This window comes from Salmo salar, chromosome 11 (assembly GCF_965601325.2).
Source record: "Salmo salar chromosome 11, fSalSal1, whole genome shotgun sequence".
In the NCBI taxonomy this organism is placed as follows: Eukaryota; Metazoa; Chordata; class Actinopteri; order Salmoniformes; family Salmonidae; genus Salmo; species Salmo salar.
The window spans coordinates 45,220,452-45,240,416 of NC_138301.1; the positions used below are offsets into that span (position 1 = coordinate 45,220,452).

The following is a 19,965-nucleotide window of genomic DNA, read 5'->3' on the forward strand; positions in this document are numbered from 1 at the left end:
TTATGGATATTTGCCACATTCATTTATTGTCAATGCAAAATCTTTATAAAACATGATAGCTACACAATTTGATTGCATTGAAAATCTACATAAAAGCCCTCACCCCGGCCCCAACACTTTAGTTTATGTTTTGACGGTACATACATGGAGAACTTTTGAAAACATATTGTGTTATTATAACTGATTACTTTTGGTATGGACATCATTCCATATTCACCATCAAAACATAGCTACCTTTATACTGAAGTGTTTGCTTTGCATATCAACATATTTCAATCAAATAGAATACTACCTTTACTTTTTGATATTGTAACATTCCAATACTCTTACACAGCTGGAATAATGTTATATATGCACTTTAATCTTATTTCCTTTTGATTGAGGGGAAAGAGTTTGAATATGGCGCTTGCTCACATTTCCAAGAAAAGTTCCCCCGGAACATTGACAATTGCAGTAAATGAGAATTCAGAAACATAATCATATCCAGGATCTATGAAAAATATGTCCTGTCTGTGTATCTAGCTGGCTTGTCCTGTAGGCTAAGGCACTGTTCTGTTCTAGGGAAGGGAGCACTGCCGCTACCTCGCTCTCCAACCAAGGTGCATGAATTGAGGAGCAAACTGAAGCAGATAGGAGATATAGCAACTCTTGGGAGGACATTGAAATTAAATAAAATGATCTTTGTTTAAAGTAGAAGGCCAAAAGCTGAAACGTGTTGGTTCCACTTTTAATAATATATATATATTTTTGGATTTAATTCGATTGTCCTCCAAGAGTTGCTAAATCTCCTGTCTATACGGTTCTTTTCTAGGGCAGGGTTTCCCAAACTCGGTCCTGGGGCCCCCACTGAGTACACGTTTAGTTTTTGCCCTAGCACTATACAGCTGGTTCATTATCATGAAGAACACTGATCTCAGAATAAGACGGAGAGAAAGCGCCAAAGTGGTTTTGGTGTTTCTCGGCTTCAGGAGCTCTTGTCCTGGCTGAGACTGGGGTTGCGGGGTGGATGGATGGTCGATTCAGGAGCTCTTGTCCTGGCTGAGACTGGGGTTGAGGGGTGGATGGAGGGTCGATTCAGGAGCTCTTGTCCTGGCTGAGACTGGGGTTGAGGGGTGGATGGAGGGTCGATTCAGGAGCTCTTGTCCTGGCTGAGACTGGGGTTGAGGGGTGGATGGAGGGTCGATTCAGGAGCTCTTGTCCTGGCTGAGACTGGGGTTGAGGGGTGGATGGATGGTCGATTCAGGAGCTCTTGTCCTGGCTGAGACTGGGGTTGAGGGGTGGATGGAGGGTCGATTCCGGAGCTCTTGTCCTGGCTGAGACTGGGGTTGAGGGGTGGATGGAGGGTCGATTCAGGAGCTCTTGTCCTGGCTGAGACTGGGGTTGAGGGGTGGATGGAGGGTCGATTCAGGAGCTCTTGTCCTGGCTGAGACTGGGGTTGAGGGGTGGATGGAGGGTCGATTCAGGAGCTCTTGTCCTGGCTGAGGCTGGGGTTGAGGGGTGGATGGATGGTCGATTCAGGAGCTCTTGTCCTGGCTGAGGCTGGGGTTTAGGGGTGGATGGATGGTCGATTCAGGAGCTCTTGTCCTGGCTGAGGCTGGGGTTTGGGGGTGGATGGATGGTCGATTCAGGAGCTCTTGTCCTGGCTGAGACTGGGGTTGAGGGGTGGATGGAGGGACGATTCAGGAGCTCTTGTCCTGGCTGAGACTGGGGTTGAGGGGTGGATGGAGGGACGATTCAGGAGCTCTTGTCCTGGCTGAGACTGGGGTTGAGGGGTGGATGGATGGTCGATTCAGGAGCTCTTGTCCTGGCTGAGACTGGGGTTGAGGGGTGGATGGAGGGTCGATTCAGGAGCTCTTGTCCTGGCTGAGGCTGGGGTTGAGGGGTGGATGGATAGTCGATTCAGGAGCTCTTGTCCTGGCTGAGGCTGGGGTTGAGGGGTGGATGGATGGTCGATTCAGGAGCTCTTGTCCTGGCTGAGACTGGGGTTGAGGGGTGGATGGAGGGTCGATTCAGGAGCTCTTGTCCTGGCTGAGGCTGGGGTTGAGGGGTGGATGGATGGTCGATTCAGGAGCTCTTGTCCTGGCTGAGGCTGGGGTTGAGGGGTGGATGGAGGGTCGATTCAGGAGCTCTTGTCCTGGCTGAGGCTGGGGTTGAGGGGTGGATGGATGGTCGATTCAGGAGCTCTTGTCCTGGCTGAGGCTGGGGTTTAGGGGTGGATGGATGGTCAATTCAGGAGCTCTTGTCCTGGCTGAGGCTGGGGTTTAGGGGTGGATGGATGGTCGATTCAGGAGCTCTTGTCCTGGCTGAGACTGGGGTTGAGGGGTGGATGGAGGGACGATTCAGGAGCTCTTGTCCTGGCTGAGGCTGGGGTTGAGGGGTGGATGGAGGGTCGATTCAGGAGCTCTTGTCCTGGCTGAGGCTGGGGTTGAGGGGTGGATGGAGGGTCGATTCAGGAGCTCTTGTCCTGGCTGAGGCTGGGGTTGAGGGGTGGATGGAGGGTCGATTCAGGAGCTCTTGTCCTGGCTGAGGCTGGGGTTGAGGGGTGGATGGATGGTCGATTCAGGAGCTCTTGTCCTGGCTGAGGCTGGGGTTGAGGGGTGGATGGATAGTCGATTCAGGAGCTCTTGTCCTGGCTGAGGCTGGGGTGCAGGGATGGATGGAGGGTTGCGGTGGAGAGCTGCTCGTAGCTGGGTAGGCTATCCTGGCTGGGGACAACTGCCCTACCCTGTGACCTCCTCCTACCTTGCCCCTGTGCTCCCCCCATGTCCCCCTGCCCCTGGATTGTCCCAGACAACAGCTGGGTAAGGGACTCTGCGATTTGGTTGAGTGTCTGGTCCATGCGTTGTATCTGTAAGTAGATGGACAAACAGAAAAGTCAATGCTGTACAGAATAATATAATAGAATTTCTGTTTTTGCAGAAAATGGAAATGTGTATTCTAATGTTCTCGTTATCGGCCTTTTTCAGGCAAATCACCAAATCCTTTTCATCTTGGGAAAACAAACCAAGACATTATCATACCTCATTAAATGATCAAAATAGTTTTAATGAAAGCCAAAACAAATAGAAAACTTGAAAGGTTTTGTAAATGAAAATCCACCCTGGTTGTCAACTCCTTTTTAGGGATATCATTAGGGGACTGATTATGTCGGTGTAGAGTGAATTCACTCCTATCAGACCTCTGTGCTGGAGAAAAAAACCTGACTGTCCTGTGCAAAGCATCAGTCTGAGCACAGTTGATCCACACTGATGGCTTTTCTATAGTCAAACTGACTTGGCACAAACAGATTTTGGTCAAACCGATTTGGCACAAAATGGCTGCTGTGTGTCACTGAGTTGGGTGCTTAACATTGGCTGTGGTAAGGTGGCAAAAAATGGAGGGCTTTGAAATCTGGTTAAAGGCACAATAGAAATGGCACCTGTAGATGAGTAGCTGTACTCTGTTCAGAGGGTGTAACATGGAGTAACGTCCTACCTTGTCCTCCATCCTGTTGAGTCTGGAGCCGATGGTGTTGGTGCCTTTGTCTTTGGCTTTGTCTTTGGCCCCAGGAGCATCATGGTCCAAGTCATAAACCAGCGAAACAAGACGTAACAAGAAACAAGAAGAGACGTAAGATGCTGTGAGATACAGTAGAGATATAGTACTGTGTCCAACCCCTCTAAGATGCTGTAAATTACAGTAGAGATATAGTACACTGTGTCCAGCCCCTCTAAGATGCTGTAAATTACAGTAGATATAGTACACTGTGTCCAGCCCCTCTAAGATGCTGTAAATTACAGTAGATATAGTACACTGTGTCCAGCCCCTCTAAGATGCTGTAAATTACAGTAGATATAGTACACTGTGTCCAACCCCTCTAAGATGCTGTAAATTACAGTAGAGATATAGTACTGTGTCCAACCCCTCTAAGATGCTGTAAATTACAGTAGATATAGTACACTGTGTCCAGCCCCTCTAAGATGCTGTAAATTACAGTAGATATAGTACACTGTGCCCAGCCCCTCTAAGATACTGTAAATTACAGTAGATATAGTACACTGTGTCCAACCCCTCTAAGATGCTGTAAATTACAGTAGAGATATAGTACTGTGTCCAGCCCCTCTAAGATGCTGTAAATTACAGTAGAGATATAGTACACTGTGTCCAACCCCTCTAAGATGCTGTAAATTACAGTAGAGAACTGTTTACCTGAGCTAGTCTGGAAGAGGGTTAGCTTCCCTAGAGACTGGTCCAGTCTAGAGGAGAATTAAACACATTGAATGCAGTGCATTGGGTTATATACAGGTGCAGTCACGGCACAGCATGCCGCACTTAACTGGGTCAAAATCTGAGAGAAAGGCAGACACAAAATGTAATTTCCGTGGTGATGAGGATATTTATTGTTTCAATTTAATGCAGTAAAAAAAAATCTCTGTGGATTTTGACCCAGACGAGTGTGAGAAAAAAAAAAGACTGCATCCCCACTGGGCAAAAACTGGTTGAAACAACGTTGTTTCCACATAATTTAAACCCTCAAAAAGCTATGTGATGACGTTGTATCAACGTAGAAAACTAATTGGTTTTGCAAAACATCACCAACGTGAGGGCATTCGTCTTTTTTTCACCCAACTTTTAACCTAAATCTAATGACATGGTGATTTTTAGTTGTTGATTTGACGTTGTATTCACATTAGCTGACAACTCAACTAAATGTAAATCAAACTAGATGTTGAACTGACGTCTGTGCCCAGTGGGTCTGTAGTGTGCAAGTCATATGCACTTTAATCAGTGAGTTAATTGCAATGGATGAGCTAACCCGCATAAAGACCTTGATATCAATTTGAAATGAACGGGACTTAGGAGACAGCTTGAGATGCAGCCCACCTCCTCTGTAGCTCCTTGATGCGCACCATGAGATTCAGGTGTCCTTGGGAATACTGCTCGATCACGTCTCGCACGTCATAGGGCTTACGTGCTTGCTGCAGAACACACACAGTGTTAATCACCCTCAGCAGTAAAAACTCTAAAGAAGTCAACAGATCAAAAAGCTGACATCTTGTAAAATAAGTCTTTCTAACAGTTTGTGAAAAGAAGTTTGAGTTGCAGACTAGAGAATATATGAAAAGATCTCTCTCTGATGTAAGCACATCAGACAGTCATACCACACACACACACACACACACACAATTATTGAAAGCAGTCAAGACAATACACAGACACCCCCCCAAAAATGACATATTGCAGCTTTAAAGCTGAGAACTATGACTTAAAACACTCATGGTGTTAGCCCACTTTAATCTGAGAGCTATGACTTAAAACACTCATGGTGTTAGCCCACTTTAATCTGAGAGCTATGACTTAAAACACTCATGGTGTTAACCCACTTTAATCTGAGAGCTATGACTTAAAACACTCATGGTGTTAACCCACTAATCTGAGAACTATAATTTAAAACACTCATGGTGTTAACCCACTAATCTGAGAGCTATGACTTAAAACACTCATGGTGTTAACCGACTTTAACCTGAGAACTATAATTTAAAACACTCATGGTGTTAACCCACTAATCTGAGAACTATAATTTAAAACACTCGTGGTGTTAACCCACTAATCTGAGAACTATAATTTAAAACACTCGTGGTGTTAACCCACTAATCTGAGAACTATAATTTAAAACACTCGTGGTGTTAACCCACTAATCGGAGAACTATGACTTAAAACACTCGTGGTGTTAACCCACTGAGTGTTTTTTCCCCTGTCATATACCGACATGATGTACAGCAGTGGTGTAAAGTACTTAAGTAAAAATACTTTAAGGTACTACTTAAGTCGTTATTTGGGGTACTGTACTTTACGATTTATATTTTTGACAACTTTTACTGCACTACATTCCTAAAGAAAATATTGTACTTTTTACTCCATACATTTTCCTTGACACCCAAAAGTACTTGTTAGGAAAAGTCAAATTCACACACTTATCAAGAGAACATCCCCGGGCATCCCTACTGCCTCTGATCTGGCGGACTCAAATGCTTTGTTTGTAAATTATGTCTGAATGTTGGAGTGTGCCCCTGGCGTTTCATGAATTAAAATAACAAGAAAATGGTGCCATCTGGTTTGCTTAATATAAGGAATTTGGAATGATTTATACTTTGACTTTTGATACTTAAGTATATTTTAGAAATTATATTTACTTTTGATACTTAAGTATATTTTAAACCAAATACTTTTAGACTTTTACTCAAGTAGAATTTTACTGGTTGACTTTTACTTGAGTCATTTTCTATTAAGGTATCTTTACTTTTACTCAAGTATGACAGGTACTTTTTCCACCACTGATGTTCAGTATCTATCCTTCATGAGCCACTAGGTGTGTTTGACTGTAGAGTCAGTTTCTCTGTGCATACCGTGCAGTGTGCTAACAGGGTAGAGCAGTGCAGCAGTGGGCCTGTAGCCAGTAGAGTAGCTACCTCAGCTGAACTCAGGCCTCAACTGACGTGGACTTAGACGTTACGGTACTTCAACACAGCCTCACAGTAGATGGTGTTCCAAATATATATATGTGTCACCAGATCAAACACACCTACTTCACACCAAACATAAAGACATTCTACACACACACACACACACACACACACACACACACACACACACACACACACACACACACACACACACACACACACACGGGAACATCACCAGTCTCTTCAACTAAAACCCTGGGAACACACTACAGAGTATTCTAGAACCCTAAAGACAGCCTGATCACTCAAACACTAAGCCCATACACACAACCATAATAACACTACAATCCAAAACCAAGTCCAAATCCCCCCCACCACCACCCTCCCACCCCCCACACACACAACTGAGAACCCAGACACACACAGACTCAAAGGCAAACACACAACTTGAGTGATGTCCGCTGTTCTGCTTTTCAGCCTGAGGGAAGAGTCTCTTCATTGATTGACTATGTTAGTTTTAGGTTGAGCTCCACAACACCCGCTCAGACAGCAGTGTGAAGCTGCCTGTTTGTCCTGTAGTCCCGGTGTGACTTGATCAAGGCAGCCTGTGCGGAAGGCAAACAGTCACACCGAAGTGAGGACAGGCAGACCCGTTAAGAGGACATGAGGACAGGCAGTCCCATTAAGAGGAGGGTAAACAGTCATCAGCGTGACATCATTGTCCCAAGCGCTACCTAGCGCTAGTCTGCGGCTAACAGCCTGCTGATAAAACAGGATATGCTGTGTGTTGACTGCTGAGGGCAACCAGAAAGAACCAGGATGGGGGGGGGACGTCTGAATGTATGGAGTGGATTGTAATGTTGTTAGGGTAGAGAGGGAAAGAGGAAAGAGCTGAAATAGCAGTAGCCTTCATACCTGGGTGCAAATACATGTGTACTTTAGTATTTATTTAAATACTTTTTTCTGTGTATTTGAGTATTTTCAAATAAACAGCCCAAAACAAGTACTTTTATTTGAGGATTTGAATGGTTATTTGTAAAAACATATTGTCGACCTAAATGTATGTGAAAGTACTTTCAAATTATTCAAATGTATGGGTTAAATGCATTCGAGTCAGTGTATTTGAGTATTTGTTTTATACTTTCCAAGTGTATTTACAAATACATTTCAATATTTAACTACTTGTTTTTTTTCAAATATCTGAATACTTCTTTTGAAATGTACTGAAAAGTAATTAAAATACCTGAAATAGTATTTGAACCCAGGTGTGGTAGCCTATACCAGAATGTAGGTAGTGGTATCTGTCAATACAGTGGATCGTTCTGCTGGTCAAAAACACTCCTACAAACAACGTACCCACCTGGAATCTCTTCTTGGCGACAAAGTAGCGCATCCGTAGGATCACGTGGATAGCTGCTCTGTGAGTCTCCTGCAGCCTGCGTGAGATAGATGGCTATGAGTGATTTTTATAGCAAAGTATTCAGAAAGTATTCACACCCCTTTACTTTTTACACATTTAGTTGTGTTACAGCCTGAATTTAAAATAGATTAAACGTTTTAAAAAAAATGGTGTCACTGGCCTACACACAATACCCTATAATGTCAAAGTGGAATTGTGTTTTTCTATTTTTGTTTACAAATTAATTAAAAATGACAAGCTGAAATGTCTTGAGTCAATAAGTATTCAACCCCTTTGTTATGGCAAGGCTAAATAAGTTCAGGAGTAAAACAGTTTCTTAACAAGTCACATAATAAGTTTCATGGACTCACTCTGTGTGCAATAATAATATATTTGTGAATGACTACCTCATCTCTGTACACCACACAAACAATTATCTGTAAAGTCCCTCAGTCGAGCAGTGAATTTCAAACACAGATTCAACCACAAGGACCAGGGAGATTATCCAATGCCTCACAAAGAAGGGCACCTATTGGTATACGGATAAAAATAAAAAGCAGACATTGAATATCCCTTTGAGCATGGTGAAGTTATTAATTACACTTTGGATGGTGTATCAATACAACCAGTCACTACAAAGATACAGGTGTCCTTCCTAACTCAGTTGACAGAAAGGAAGGAAACCGCTCAGGGATTTCACCATGAGGCCCATGGTGACTTTAAAACAGTTACAGAGTTGAATGGTTGTGATAGGAGAAAACTGAGGATGGATCAACAACATCTGTAGTTACTCCACAATACTGATCTAAATAACAGCGTGAAAAAAAGGAAGCCTGTACAGAATAGAAGTATTCCAAAACATTCATCTGTATGCAACAATGCACTAAAGTAATACTTCAAAACAATGTGGCAAAGCAATTCACTTTTCGTCCTAAATACAAAGTGTTATGTTTGGGGAAAATACAATAAAACACATTACTGAGTACCCCTCTCCATATTTTCAAGCACAGTGGTGGCTGCATCATGTTATGGGTATGCTTGTAATCGTTAAGGACCGGGGGAGTATTTCAGGATAAAAAATAAACTGAATGGAGCTAAACACAGGCAAAATCCTAGAGGAAAACCAGTTTCAGTCTGCTTTCCACCAGACACTGGGAAATTAATTAACCTTTCAGCAGGACAATAACCTAAAACACAAGGCCAAATATACACTGGAGTTGCTTACCAACTATCCAGGAATATTCTCAAGTCAAAACTAGTCAAGTAAACAATACAGTCACAAGGAAATTCATTTGTACAGTACCCTACAACAGTGGTTCTCAACTGGTTTTGCCTCGGGATCCAAATTGAACCAGGTCGTCTCAGTCGCACCCCAATATTCGCATCGCGAAAAATAATCGTCAAAATACAATCTGGAAAACTATATTTGTATTTTCAAAGGCTATATTGATAGTAATTGTAGCAATTATATGACAAGGGAACAACATTCCCTACTCTTTCATTGTCAATAATACCATTTTGCCCATATGAAGAATGTTAATAAACTCACTGGCTTGAGACCACAAAATCAACAAACATAGTACTGATAATAGTTCTATACTGGAAATACTGTGATTGAAGAAAACATTTTCAGAAATTAAATTACTCATAAAAATATGTGTTATCATGTCTACATACTTTCTCCTTGTTTTAAGTTATTTGAGTTCAGACCAGAGTATTTCTTAATACATTATTATTACATTTTTTACTCCCATGACCCACTCAAAACCTCCCTCGTCCCAAATTTTGGTTGTGACCCACCAGTTGAGAATCCCTCCCTAGAGCATGAGGGTAATTCTGTAGCTGAAGAGTGTCAGGGTGTGTCAGCATAAATGCTGCCTAAATTCACCCCGGCCTCATTTCTTCTGAATAAACAGATTGAGCCAGATTGAGATGGGGCCATTCCCTACAGACTACACTTCTAGCAGAGTTTAGGGCTAATTATCCTATGAGGCTTCATTCACAGCAATCACTGCCCACTGGACACAGACAAGTTTAACGTTTAGTTTTGATTTACATTTGGTTGAGTTGTAAACTAACGTGAAATAAATGTAAAATTAACAAAAAAATTAACCATGTCATTGGATTTAGGTAAACATTTTGGTGAAAAAGGCAAAGTTCCCTTATGTTGACTTTTTGCAAAACCAATCAGTTTTCCACATTGATTGAACGTCATCACATAAACATTTTTCGGTTGAAATTACATGGAAACAACATTGATTCAACCACTTTTTGCCCAGTGGGTGTCAACTAAGTGGTTTTGCAACATACAGTAAATAAATATATTGATGAATATGTATGTGGCTCAGAAACATTTATGTTTTATACTCAATGTCTCTGTCATTTGCCTCTGATAAAGTGGCTCAAAAAACAAGGGTGGTTCCAAACCTTTAGTGGATCTGTCTTTGAGTGTCATTGTAAACACTAAGCTCAGAGTAGTGCTTTCACTAAGTGGTGGATGGTCATGGTGCTTAGCATCCATTAGAGGGAACCTGTAGTCTGTCAAGTCGCATCACCACGATAGAACCTGTCGTCTGTCTGGCCGCTTCACCACGATAGAACCTGTCGTCTGTCTGGCCGCTTCACCACGATAGAACCTGTCGTCTGTCTGGCCGCTTCAACCCGATAGAACCTGTCGTCTGTCTGGCCGCTTCACCCCGATAGAACCTGTAGTCTGTCTGGCCTCATCACCACGATAGAACCTGTAGTCTGTCTGGCCTCATCACCCCGATAGAACCTGTAGTCTGTCTGGCCTCATCACCCCGATAGAACCTGTAGTCTGTCTGGCCGCTTCACCCCGATAGAACCTGTAGTCTGTCTGGCCTCATCACCCCGATAGAACCTGTCGTCTGTCTGGCCTCATCACCACGATAGAACCTGTAGTCTGTCTGGCCTCATCACCCCGATAGAACCTGTAGTCTGTCTGGCCTCATCAGCACAATAGAACCTGTAGTCTGTCTGGCCTCATCACCCCGATAGAACCTGTAGTCTGTCTGGCCTCATCACCCCGATAGAACCTGTAGTCTGTCTGGCCGCTTCAACCCGATAGAACCTGTAGTCTGTCTGGCCTCATCACCACGATAGAACCTGTAGTCTGTCTGGCCTCATCACCCCGATAGAACCTGTAGTCTGTCTGGCCTCATCACCCCGATAGAACCTGTAGTCTGTCTGGCCGCTTCACCCCGATAGAACCTGTAGTCTGTCTGGCCTCATCACCCCGATAGAACCTGTAGTCTGTCTGGCCTCATCACCCCGATAGAACCTGTAGTCTGTCTGGCCTCATCACCCCGATAGAACCTGTAGTCTGCCTGGCCTCATCACCCCGATAGAACCTGTAGTCTGTCAGGCCTCATCACCACGATAGAACCTGTAGTCTGTCTGGCCTCATCACCCCGATAGAACCTGTAGTCTGTCAGGTATCATCACCCTGATAGAACCTGTAGTCTGTCTGGCCTCATCACCCCGATAGAACCTGTAGTCTGTCAGGTATCATCACCCTGATAGAACCTGTAGTCTGCCTGGCCTCATCACCCCGATAGAACCTGTAGTCTGTCTGGCCTCATCACCCCGATAGAACCTGTAGTCTGTCAGGTATCATCACCCTGATAGAACCTGTAGTCTGTCTGGCCTCATCACCCCGATAGAACCTGTAGTCTGTCTGGCCGCTTCACCCCGATAGAACCTGTAGTCTGTCTGGCCTCATCACCCCGATAGAACCTGTAGTCTGTCTGGCCTCATCACCCCGATAGAACCTGTAGTCTGTCTGGCCTCATCACCCCGATAGAACCTGTAGTCTGCCTGGCCTCATCACCCCGATAGAACCTGTAGTCTGTCAGGCCTCATCACCACGATAGAACCTGTAGTCTGTCTGGCCTCATCACCCCGATAGAACCTGTAGTCTGTCAGGTATCATCACCCTGATAGAACCTGTAGTCTGTCTGGCCTCATCACCCCGATAGAACCTGTAGTCTGTCAGGTATCATCACCCTGATAGAACCTGTAGTCTGCCTGGCCTCATCACCCCGATAGAACCTGTAGTCTGTCTGGCCTCATCACCCCGATAGAACCTGTAGTCTGTCAGGTATCATCACCCTGATAGAACCTGTAGTCTGTCTGGCCTCATCACCCCGATAGAACCTGTAGTCTGTCAGGTATCATCACCCTGATAGAACCTGTAGTCTGTCTGGCCTCATCACCCCGATAGAACCTGTAGTCTGTCAGGTATCATCACCCTGATAGAACCTGTAGTCTGCCTGGCCTCATCACCCCGATAGAACCTGTAGTCTGTCTGGCCTCATCACCCTGATAGAACCTGTAGTCTGCCTGGCCTCATCACCCCGATAGAACCTGTAGTCTGTCTGGCCTCATCACCCCGATAGAACCTGTAGTCTGTCTGGCCTCATCACCCCGATAGAACCTGTAGTCTGTCTGGCCTCATCACCCTGATAGAACCTGTAGTCTGTCAGGTATCATCACCCTGATAGAAAGGGGGGGTGTGACTGGGAAGGCAACTAAAAGTCTATTCCATTCTGTTACTGGGTAGGCAACTAAAACTCTATTTCATTCTGTTACTGGGTAGGCATGTCACAGTATCTAACGAAGGTGGCGCCCCTCCTCGGTCGGGCGGCGCTCGGCGGTCGTCGTCGCCGGCCTATTAGCTGCCACCGATCGTTGTTTCTGTGTCTTTTGGTTTAGTCTGTCTGTCTATCTCGCACCTGTTTTGGTGTTTGTCATTAGTGGGGGGTTATTTAGTGTGTATTTTCAGTTGGGGTTCTCGTGCGGGATTGTTTATTGTCCACTCAGGACAGTTGTGATTGTAAATTGTTATTGTCGATTATTATTGCCGGGCTGCGCCCCGTGCGCTTTTTGTTTCCAGTGCGCTTATTTTGGGAAGGTGTTTTTCCCCTGGCAGACTTCGCCACGCGCCTGGTGCCCTACGGCTATTGCGTGTTACTAATATTATTAAAACACAGTTGCTCCGGCCCTCTGTCTCCTGCTCCTGATTCCACCTCTCCACTGGTCCTAGACAGCCGTGACAAGGCAACTAAAAGTCTATTTCATTCTGTTACTGGGTAGGCAACTAAAAGTCTATTTCATTCTGTTACTGGGTAGGCAACTAAAAGTCTATTTCATTCTGTTACTGGGTAGGCAACTTAAAGTCTATTTCATTCTGTTACTGGGTAGGCAACTAAAAGTCTATTTCATTCTGTTACTGGGTAGGCAACTAAAAGTCTATTTCATTCTGTTACTGGGTAGGCAACTAAAAGTCTATTTCATTCTGTTACTTGGTAGGCAACTAAAAGTCTATTTCATTCTGTTACTTGGTAGGCAACTAAAAGTCTATTTCATTCTGTTACTGGGTAGGCAACTAAAAGTCTATTTCATTCTGTTACTGGGTAGGCAACTAAAAGTCTATTTCATTCTGTCATCCCTGCACTCTTGCAGTAATCTTACCACCCCTACACAGCCAAACACACCAAGCCTAAACCTAGAAGACCCTGAACTAACTTTAACCCCTGGCCTAGACAACCATACACACCAAGCCTAAACCTAGAAGACCCTGCACTAACTTTAACCCCTGGCCTAGACAACCACCCATGGATGTAATCACGCCCGCTCGCCCTCTCTCTCTAACTCTCTCTCCCCCTCTTTCACCAAAGTGACACTTGGGTGACAAGAGGAGAAATGACCTTGGTAGTGTGGGTCTGGACTGTGTCTGTCTGTTTGTCTTTCTGTTTGTTTGTTTGTTGGGGACAACAACAAGGCAAGCATATCAAAGGAGCTGAAAGTGACAGGAAAAGGTCATGTCATTACTGGTGTCAACACCCTGGTCTAAACAGCCACTCCCTCTCTCTCTGATCTCAGAGCAGCTGACACTGTGACCAACACAATGCTAGATGAGGACCTCTGGCAAGCAACGTTGACTCCTCCTACTTTCTTTAGGCCAAAAACATCCAAGATGAGTTAACATCTTTGATTTGACACGTTATGAATGTCTATAGGTGCTACTCTATCTTCATACTAGTAGCTGTCAATGACCGAGTGGGAGTCTTAAACCAAACTACAAACCGCAGCACTATCACAAAAAGTCTATTTCATTCCCTCCCCTGCTATCATTGTGCTAAAGATTGTGGAGTCATTTTGTCTGTTATCTACCAGGGAGCTGAACAGTAGCTGCATGCCATTCATGACCTCTCCAGTGCCCTCCCCTGATGGGAAAGAAAAGAGCTACCTCCTCGACTGCCCACCACTGCAATCAGGATAAGATAAACAGGAACAAATTGGAACCTTATCTTGTTGGTCAAAATACACCACATGTTAACTCATCAAAACAATTGCAAGAAACATTAAAGGCCAGTAGGAAAATCCAGGAACGTTTTACAAATCGCAAATAACTGCTGTGTCATCTGAGCAAAATCTGCCCATAATAAGCCTGCATCTATCTATAGCCAGTAGCTAGTAGACACCCATTGTTGGAGTCACAGGCCCCAATCAACCAATGATATACCTTACTATACCTGACAGTAGCCTATCAGGGTAAAACCATTAGCCTATAACACACAGAGATCACTAGAGGACCTGATGTCATAGATCATCATAGTTACACAGTGTGCTGATAATGGCAGCCATTTTAATGAAGGATATATCAGTCTAATATGCCTAGAAAGTGATTCTTCTTTTTTTTCATCTTTTTTACACAATTTTGTACATTTAACCTTTATTTAACTAGGCAAGTCAGTTAAAAACAAATTCTTATTTACAATGACGGCCTACCCCGGCGAAACCTGGACGACGCTGGGCCAATTGTGTGCCATCAGGCTGGAAATAGAGCACAGACTGAAAGGGAAACAGACTCACTGTGATGATGTCATTATGATGGGACCAATCAGAAAGCATGGTTATAATGATGTCATTATGAAAGGCGCAATCACAGAGCAGGGTTATGACAATGTCATTATGAAGGGACCAATCAGAAAGCAGGGTTATGATGATGTCATTAAGAAAGGCGCAATCACAGAGCAGGGTTATGACAATGTCATTATGAAGGGACCAATCCGAGAGCAGGGTTATGATGATGTCATTATGAATCGATCACTTAGAGAGCATGGTTATAACAATGTCACTATGAAGGAACCAATCAGAGAGCCGGCTTATGATGATGTCATTGTGTCATTGACCCACTGTGACACGTGGGTGATAGACGACATACTGAAAGGGGGAAACAAACTGATGTGACACGTGGGTGATAGATGACATACTGAAAGGGGGAAACAAACTGATGTGACACGTGGGTGATAGACGACAGACTGAAAGGGAAACAAACTGATGTGACACGTGGGTGATAGATGACATACTGAAAGGGGGAAACAAACTGATGTGACACGTGGGTGATAGACGACAGACTGAAAGGGAAACAAACTGATGTGACACGTGGGTGATAGACGACAGACTGAAAGGGAAACAAACTGACTGTGACACGTGGGTGATAGACGACAGACTGAAAGGGAAACAGACTGACTGTGACACGTGGGTGATAGACGACAGACTGAAAGGGAAACAGACTGACTGTGACACGTGGGTGATAGACGACAGACTGAAAGGGAAACAGACTGACTGTGACACGTGGGTGATAGACGACAGACTGAAAGGGAAACAGACTGACTGTGACACGTGGGTGACTGGGGTCAGAACACACTGGTCCTCCTGGTCCAGATCGTCCCCAAAGCTGCTGTTCCTCTGGAGGGGACGAGGGGGCTGCACCTCCAACAAACCAGGGGTCTTTTTCACTGCCAACACACACACACAGTCCCAAGCATCGCAGGCACACACACACTCAGAATATGCATAGCCAAGTGACAGAAGATTTCCCTATGATCTTATAATGTAATTTCAAAAAATCCATGCAACCCTTTCACATTTATATATTTCTGTAGCGAAAACAAAACAGCTCAGTGCTTGTTACCTGGGAGTGGCGAGCTGAATGTAAGGGAGGAAAGAGAGGTCCAGGACTGCTGGGTATCTGTGAGACCAAGAAGAGGAGGGGAGGGAGGGATGGAGACAAACACACAAGAGGATCATGTAGCTAGCAATCTAGTAGATACATGATCCTCTGGGTGGGATGGGAAAGACTGGGAGGCAGGCTTTCTACGGGTCATGGAGGTGGGGGCTAGGCGGGATGGGATGGGAAGCATGGTTTCTGGGTGGGAACGGAGGATGCAGGCAGGTGGATGGGGACTAAGGGGGCAGTGGGTTATCTTTGTATGCATTCAAATATATTTTTTAGAAAGCCTTCTTTGCATTAGCAGTTGTCACAAAGTGCTTTATAGAAACCCAGCCTGAAACACCAACAAGCTACTGAGATAATCATGATAACAAGATAGAATGGTGGCACAACTGGGACATTTTGAAGGGGGTTCCAGAACCACTACAACCTCTATGCTGCTGCCAATGTGCTGGAACCCACACATTCAACTGAAGACTGATTTATCTGCAGTTGACTGACTAAAGGGTTATGTACCTATACACAACTGTACAGAAGGAGCAGGCAGTGAGAGACAGATATAACAGTAACCGAGACAGTGATTGACCAAGAGGACAGCTGCAGTGATTGGTCAAGAGGACAGTAACAGATGCAGTGATTGGTCAAGAGGACAGTAACAGATGCAGTGATTGGTCAAGAGGACAGTAACAGATGCAGTGATTGGTCAAGAGGGCAGTAACAGATGCAGTGATTGGTCAAGAGGACAGTAACAGTGACTGGACAGGAGGAGTGGACACTAACAGGAGCTCACCACATCCTAGGGCTTCAGCTAAACAGATGCCAGAAACAGCAGATAGGGAAAAAGAGAGGGAGAGAAAGAGAAACAGAGGTAAAGAGAATAGAGAGTGTGTTGAAAACCATGGGAAATGTCTAATTTATGAATTAAATTAATCATAATTCAATTGACAGAAATGGAATTGGCTCTGATAAACCCTGGCAGAGTGCCATTAAAATGTGGGTGAACTGCCCCTTAGGCTACTCCAAGCCACTAAGATGCAGTGTAAATATATATAGCAGAGTACCCTCTCCTACCTGTACACACAGTGCTGTAGACGTCAGAGCTGAGCTCCCTCCCACTATTGAACACAGAGTCGTAGGAGATACTGGGAACAGTGGGAGAACCAGGCCCGTCGTCCTTCTCACTGCTCTTCAACTTCCTCCTCAGCTTCACCTGTTTACAGAGGGACAGACGTGAATGGATGGATGGATGGATGGACGGATGGATGGATGGGCGGGTGGGTGGATGGATGATGGATGAATGGATGGGTGGGTGGGTGGGTTGGTGGGTGGATGATGAATGGATGGATGGATGGGTGGGTCAATGGACGGATGGACAGCGGATGTCTGGATGGGTAAATGGAAGGGTGGGTAGATGGGTGGGTGGATAAATGGATGGGTAGATGAATGGATTGATGAATGAAATAGCATCGATCTGATAACCAGTGATTCTATATGGACAGCTGACCGTTTTCTTGGGCTTGGGACTGGATACAGAGGAGCTGGGCAGAGCAGGTCTCCTCCTCACAAACATCTTGAAGGTGGCCGAGTCAGGGTTCTCCACAGCAAAGACCCTCCACGAAGTCTGGACAGAGAATGTGATCAGGAAGTAAACAGACATTAACATTGCAGGTGACTACTAGAATCTACACCACAGTTGACTCGAGATGAAGGTACTTTTAAGGAATAGTGAGGAACACATCTACCTAACCAAGCTCCACAGCATCTCCAGAATAATAGGTTTCCTGAAATTCAACAGTTGTTGTGAAGTAAAAGAGCATGCTGGTATAACAGAGATAAGAATGGGCCGAAAAGCTCACTTCACGGCTAGCTTGAAATGTCGCCAATTGTGCCATCGAATTGGATCCTTTTCTATAGCTCAACTGGTTCGTACGTTGTCAAGGAGGGCGGTCAAGCGTGTTAGCGAGGCAGAGGGCCCCGGGTTTGAGCTGTGGAACAGACAGTTTACTCTGAGTTGTAATCAGAGAGGAGGAAGCTAATATTGCTTATCTAGCACACTGATGTTGGTTTCACTGGGACTGTCTCTGTCAGACTCACCTGGATGAGAATGGCAGCTGCAGGGATCTGTCTGTTGAAGTGCTTCTGCCTCTGTTTCTGTTGAACCTTCAGGGCAAAGCCTGAACCCAGGATCCCCTGCAAACAAACGCAGAGGATTACTACACTAGAAAAGTGTGGGTGTTACCGAGTACCATAAAGGGTTCTTCAATTGTCCCCTAAGGAGAACCCTCTGAAAATAACTATTTTGAGTTCCAAGTAGAACCCTTTCACCACCAAAGGGTTCTACCTGGAAGGAAAAAAGGTTATCCTATGGAGACAAATGAATAACCCTTTTTTTGTAAGAGTGTGCTTCACGGTGTTACTGATGAACAAACAGTATCTTTCCACCTGGTTACTCCTGCACTTACAGCTGGTAGGGCGAAGAAGGAGATGGCAAAGACTGAGAAACATGATGCAATGGTTTTACCGATCCACGTCTGAGGCACCTTGTCTCCATAGCCTATAGTTGTGACGGTCACCTGCAAAAGACAAAAGACTGCTAGAAGAGTCATCCCAAACACCTGCCCTGTTAAGTGAAGCCAGACACACACACACACACACACCAGTGGAGGCTGCTGAGGGGAGGACAGCTCATTATAATGGCTGTAACAGAGTAAATGGAACGGCATCAAACACCTGGAAACCATGGAAACCATGTGTTTGATGTATTTGATACCGTTCCACTGATTCCGCTCTAGTCATTACCATGAGCCCGTCCTCCCCAATTAAGGTGCCACCAACCTCCTGTGAAACACAGACACACACACACACACAGCAGCCTTACCACCCCCCACCACAAGGCGTCAGCGTAGCTCTCAAACTCATTGGCTCCATTGCTGTCCACAGCATCCTTCTCTGCCAGGTAAACAAAGTAGGAGGAGAAGATGAGCCCCAGGAAACCAATGTACAGCGTGGTGATGAGCTCCTGGAAACACACACACACACACACACACACACACACACACACACACACACACACACACACACACACACACACACAAAGGCACACAAAGGCACACGCACACACACACAAAGGCACACGCACACACACACACACACGAGACAAGTTATTTCACATAGTTATCGAGAGAGGAAGAAAGTTATTAATAACGAATAAATTATGAGTGTGTGTTAGTGTTTGTCAACTCTGTTAATCTGTGCAGTGAACAACTCATAATAATAAAAATCCATGGTATTTATATAGCGCTTTTCAAGGATCCAAACTAACCTGCCTGTGGATGAAGACCACAGAGCCCAGCAGACGCCACGTCCCTCCCTGCCGGTCCACATGGAGCATACGCAGGATCTGCAGGAAGCGAATCCCTCTGGAACAAGAACACACTCTCTGTGATCGGGGCTCCAGACAAACATTTTCCCCTGATGGAACTGCTGGCACCAATTTGTTTTTCTGCGCCATCACACAATAGAAAACAATTAGTAATCATCTGATAAAATGATTTAGTTATAGACAGACTACTGAGATGGTATTCAAGAAATAAGTTGTTTCATCTAACATGTCCATGCAGGAATGCATGATTCAACGAATCCAGTGATGTCATGAATTTTGGGACAAATAGTCTATAGTTGTTTTGTTCAATAGAGATACATTTGCCCACATCTTTTATGTGCAATAATATCATAGGCTGATTTATTTAGGACTATTTCACCACCTGAGTAAGTGGAAACCCCAAACACATTAGCTTGATCGCTAACTCTAAAAATAATACCCACTGCTGGTGGCCATGTAGGATTCTAACACTAAAGTCAATAAAAATTGCTTCCAAAGCTGTTTATTACCCGCAATTAGATTTTGAAATGTTACAGCCTATACAATCGGAAGAAAATAAAAATCTCCTGGAATGCGGGGAGAGAGTGAGTAAGTGGCTCGCTCATTACAGCAGCAGGCCCCAGCGAAACAGGCACAGGGGCAGAGACCTTCATTACAGCAGCAGGACCCAGCTAAACAGGCACAGGGGCAGAGACCTTCA

General features: G+C 44.7%; 1 protein-coding gene across 1 annotated transcript in view; it reads right to left on the reverse strand.

The window, feature by feature from the left end:
• kcnq1.1 (potassium voltage-gated channel, KQT-like subfamily, member 1.1) overlaps positions 1 to 19,965 on the reverse strand; it is a 20,620-nt gene continuing 655 nt past the window's right edge. The window contains exons 3-16 of the mRNA XM_082957546.1: positions 19,206 to 19,302; positions 18,762 to 18,902; positions 18,346 to 18,456; positions 17,978 to 18,073; positions 17,388 to 17,504; positions 16,955 to 17,093; positions 15,845 to 15,901; positions 15,545 to 15,668; positions 14,656 to 14,718; positions 7,804 to 7,879; positions 4,864 to 4,958; positions 4,189 to 4,235; positions 3,475 to 3,536; positions 1 to 2,848 (exon numbers count right to left, since the gene is read on the reverse strand). Of these exons, the coding sequence (XP_082813672.1) occupies positions 2,615 to 2,848; positions 3,475 to 3,536; positions 4,189 to 4,235; positions 4,864 to 4,958; positions 7,804 to 7,879; positions 14,656 to 14,718; positions 15,545 to 15,668; positions 15,845 to 15,901; positions 16,955 to 17,093; positions 17,388 to 17,504; positions 17,978 to 18,073; positions 18,346 to 18,456; positions 18,762 to 18,902; positions 19,206 to 19,302 (1,459 nt within the window). The 3' untranslated portion in view covers positions 1 to 2,614. The remainder of the gene's footprint in view (positions 2,849 to 3,474; positions 3,537 to 4,188; positions 4,236 to 4,863; positions 4,959 to 7,803; positions 7,880 to 14,655; positions 14,719 to 15,544; positions 15,669 to 15,844; positions 15,902 to 16,954; positions 17,094 to 17,387; positions 17,505 to 17,977; positions 18,074 to 18,345; positions 18,457 to 18,761; positions 18,903 to 19,205; positions 19,303 to 19,965) is intronic.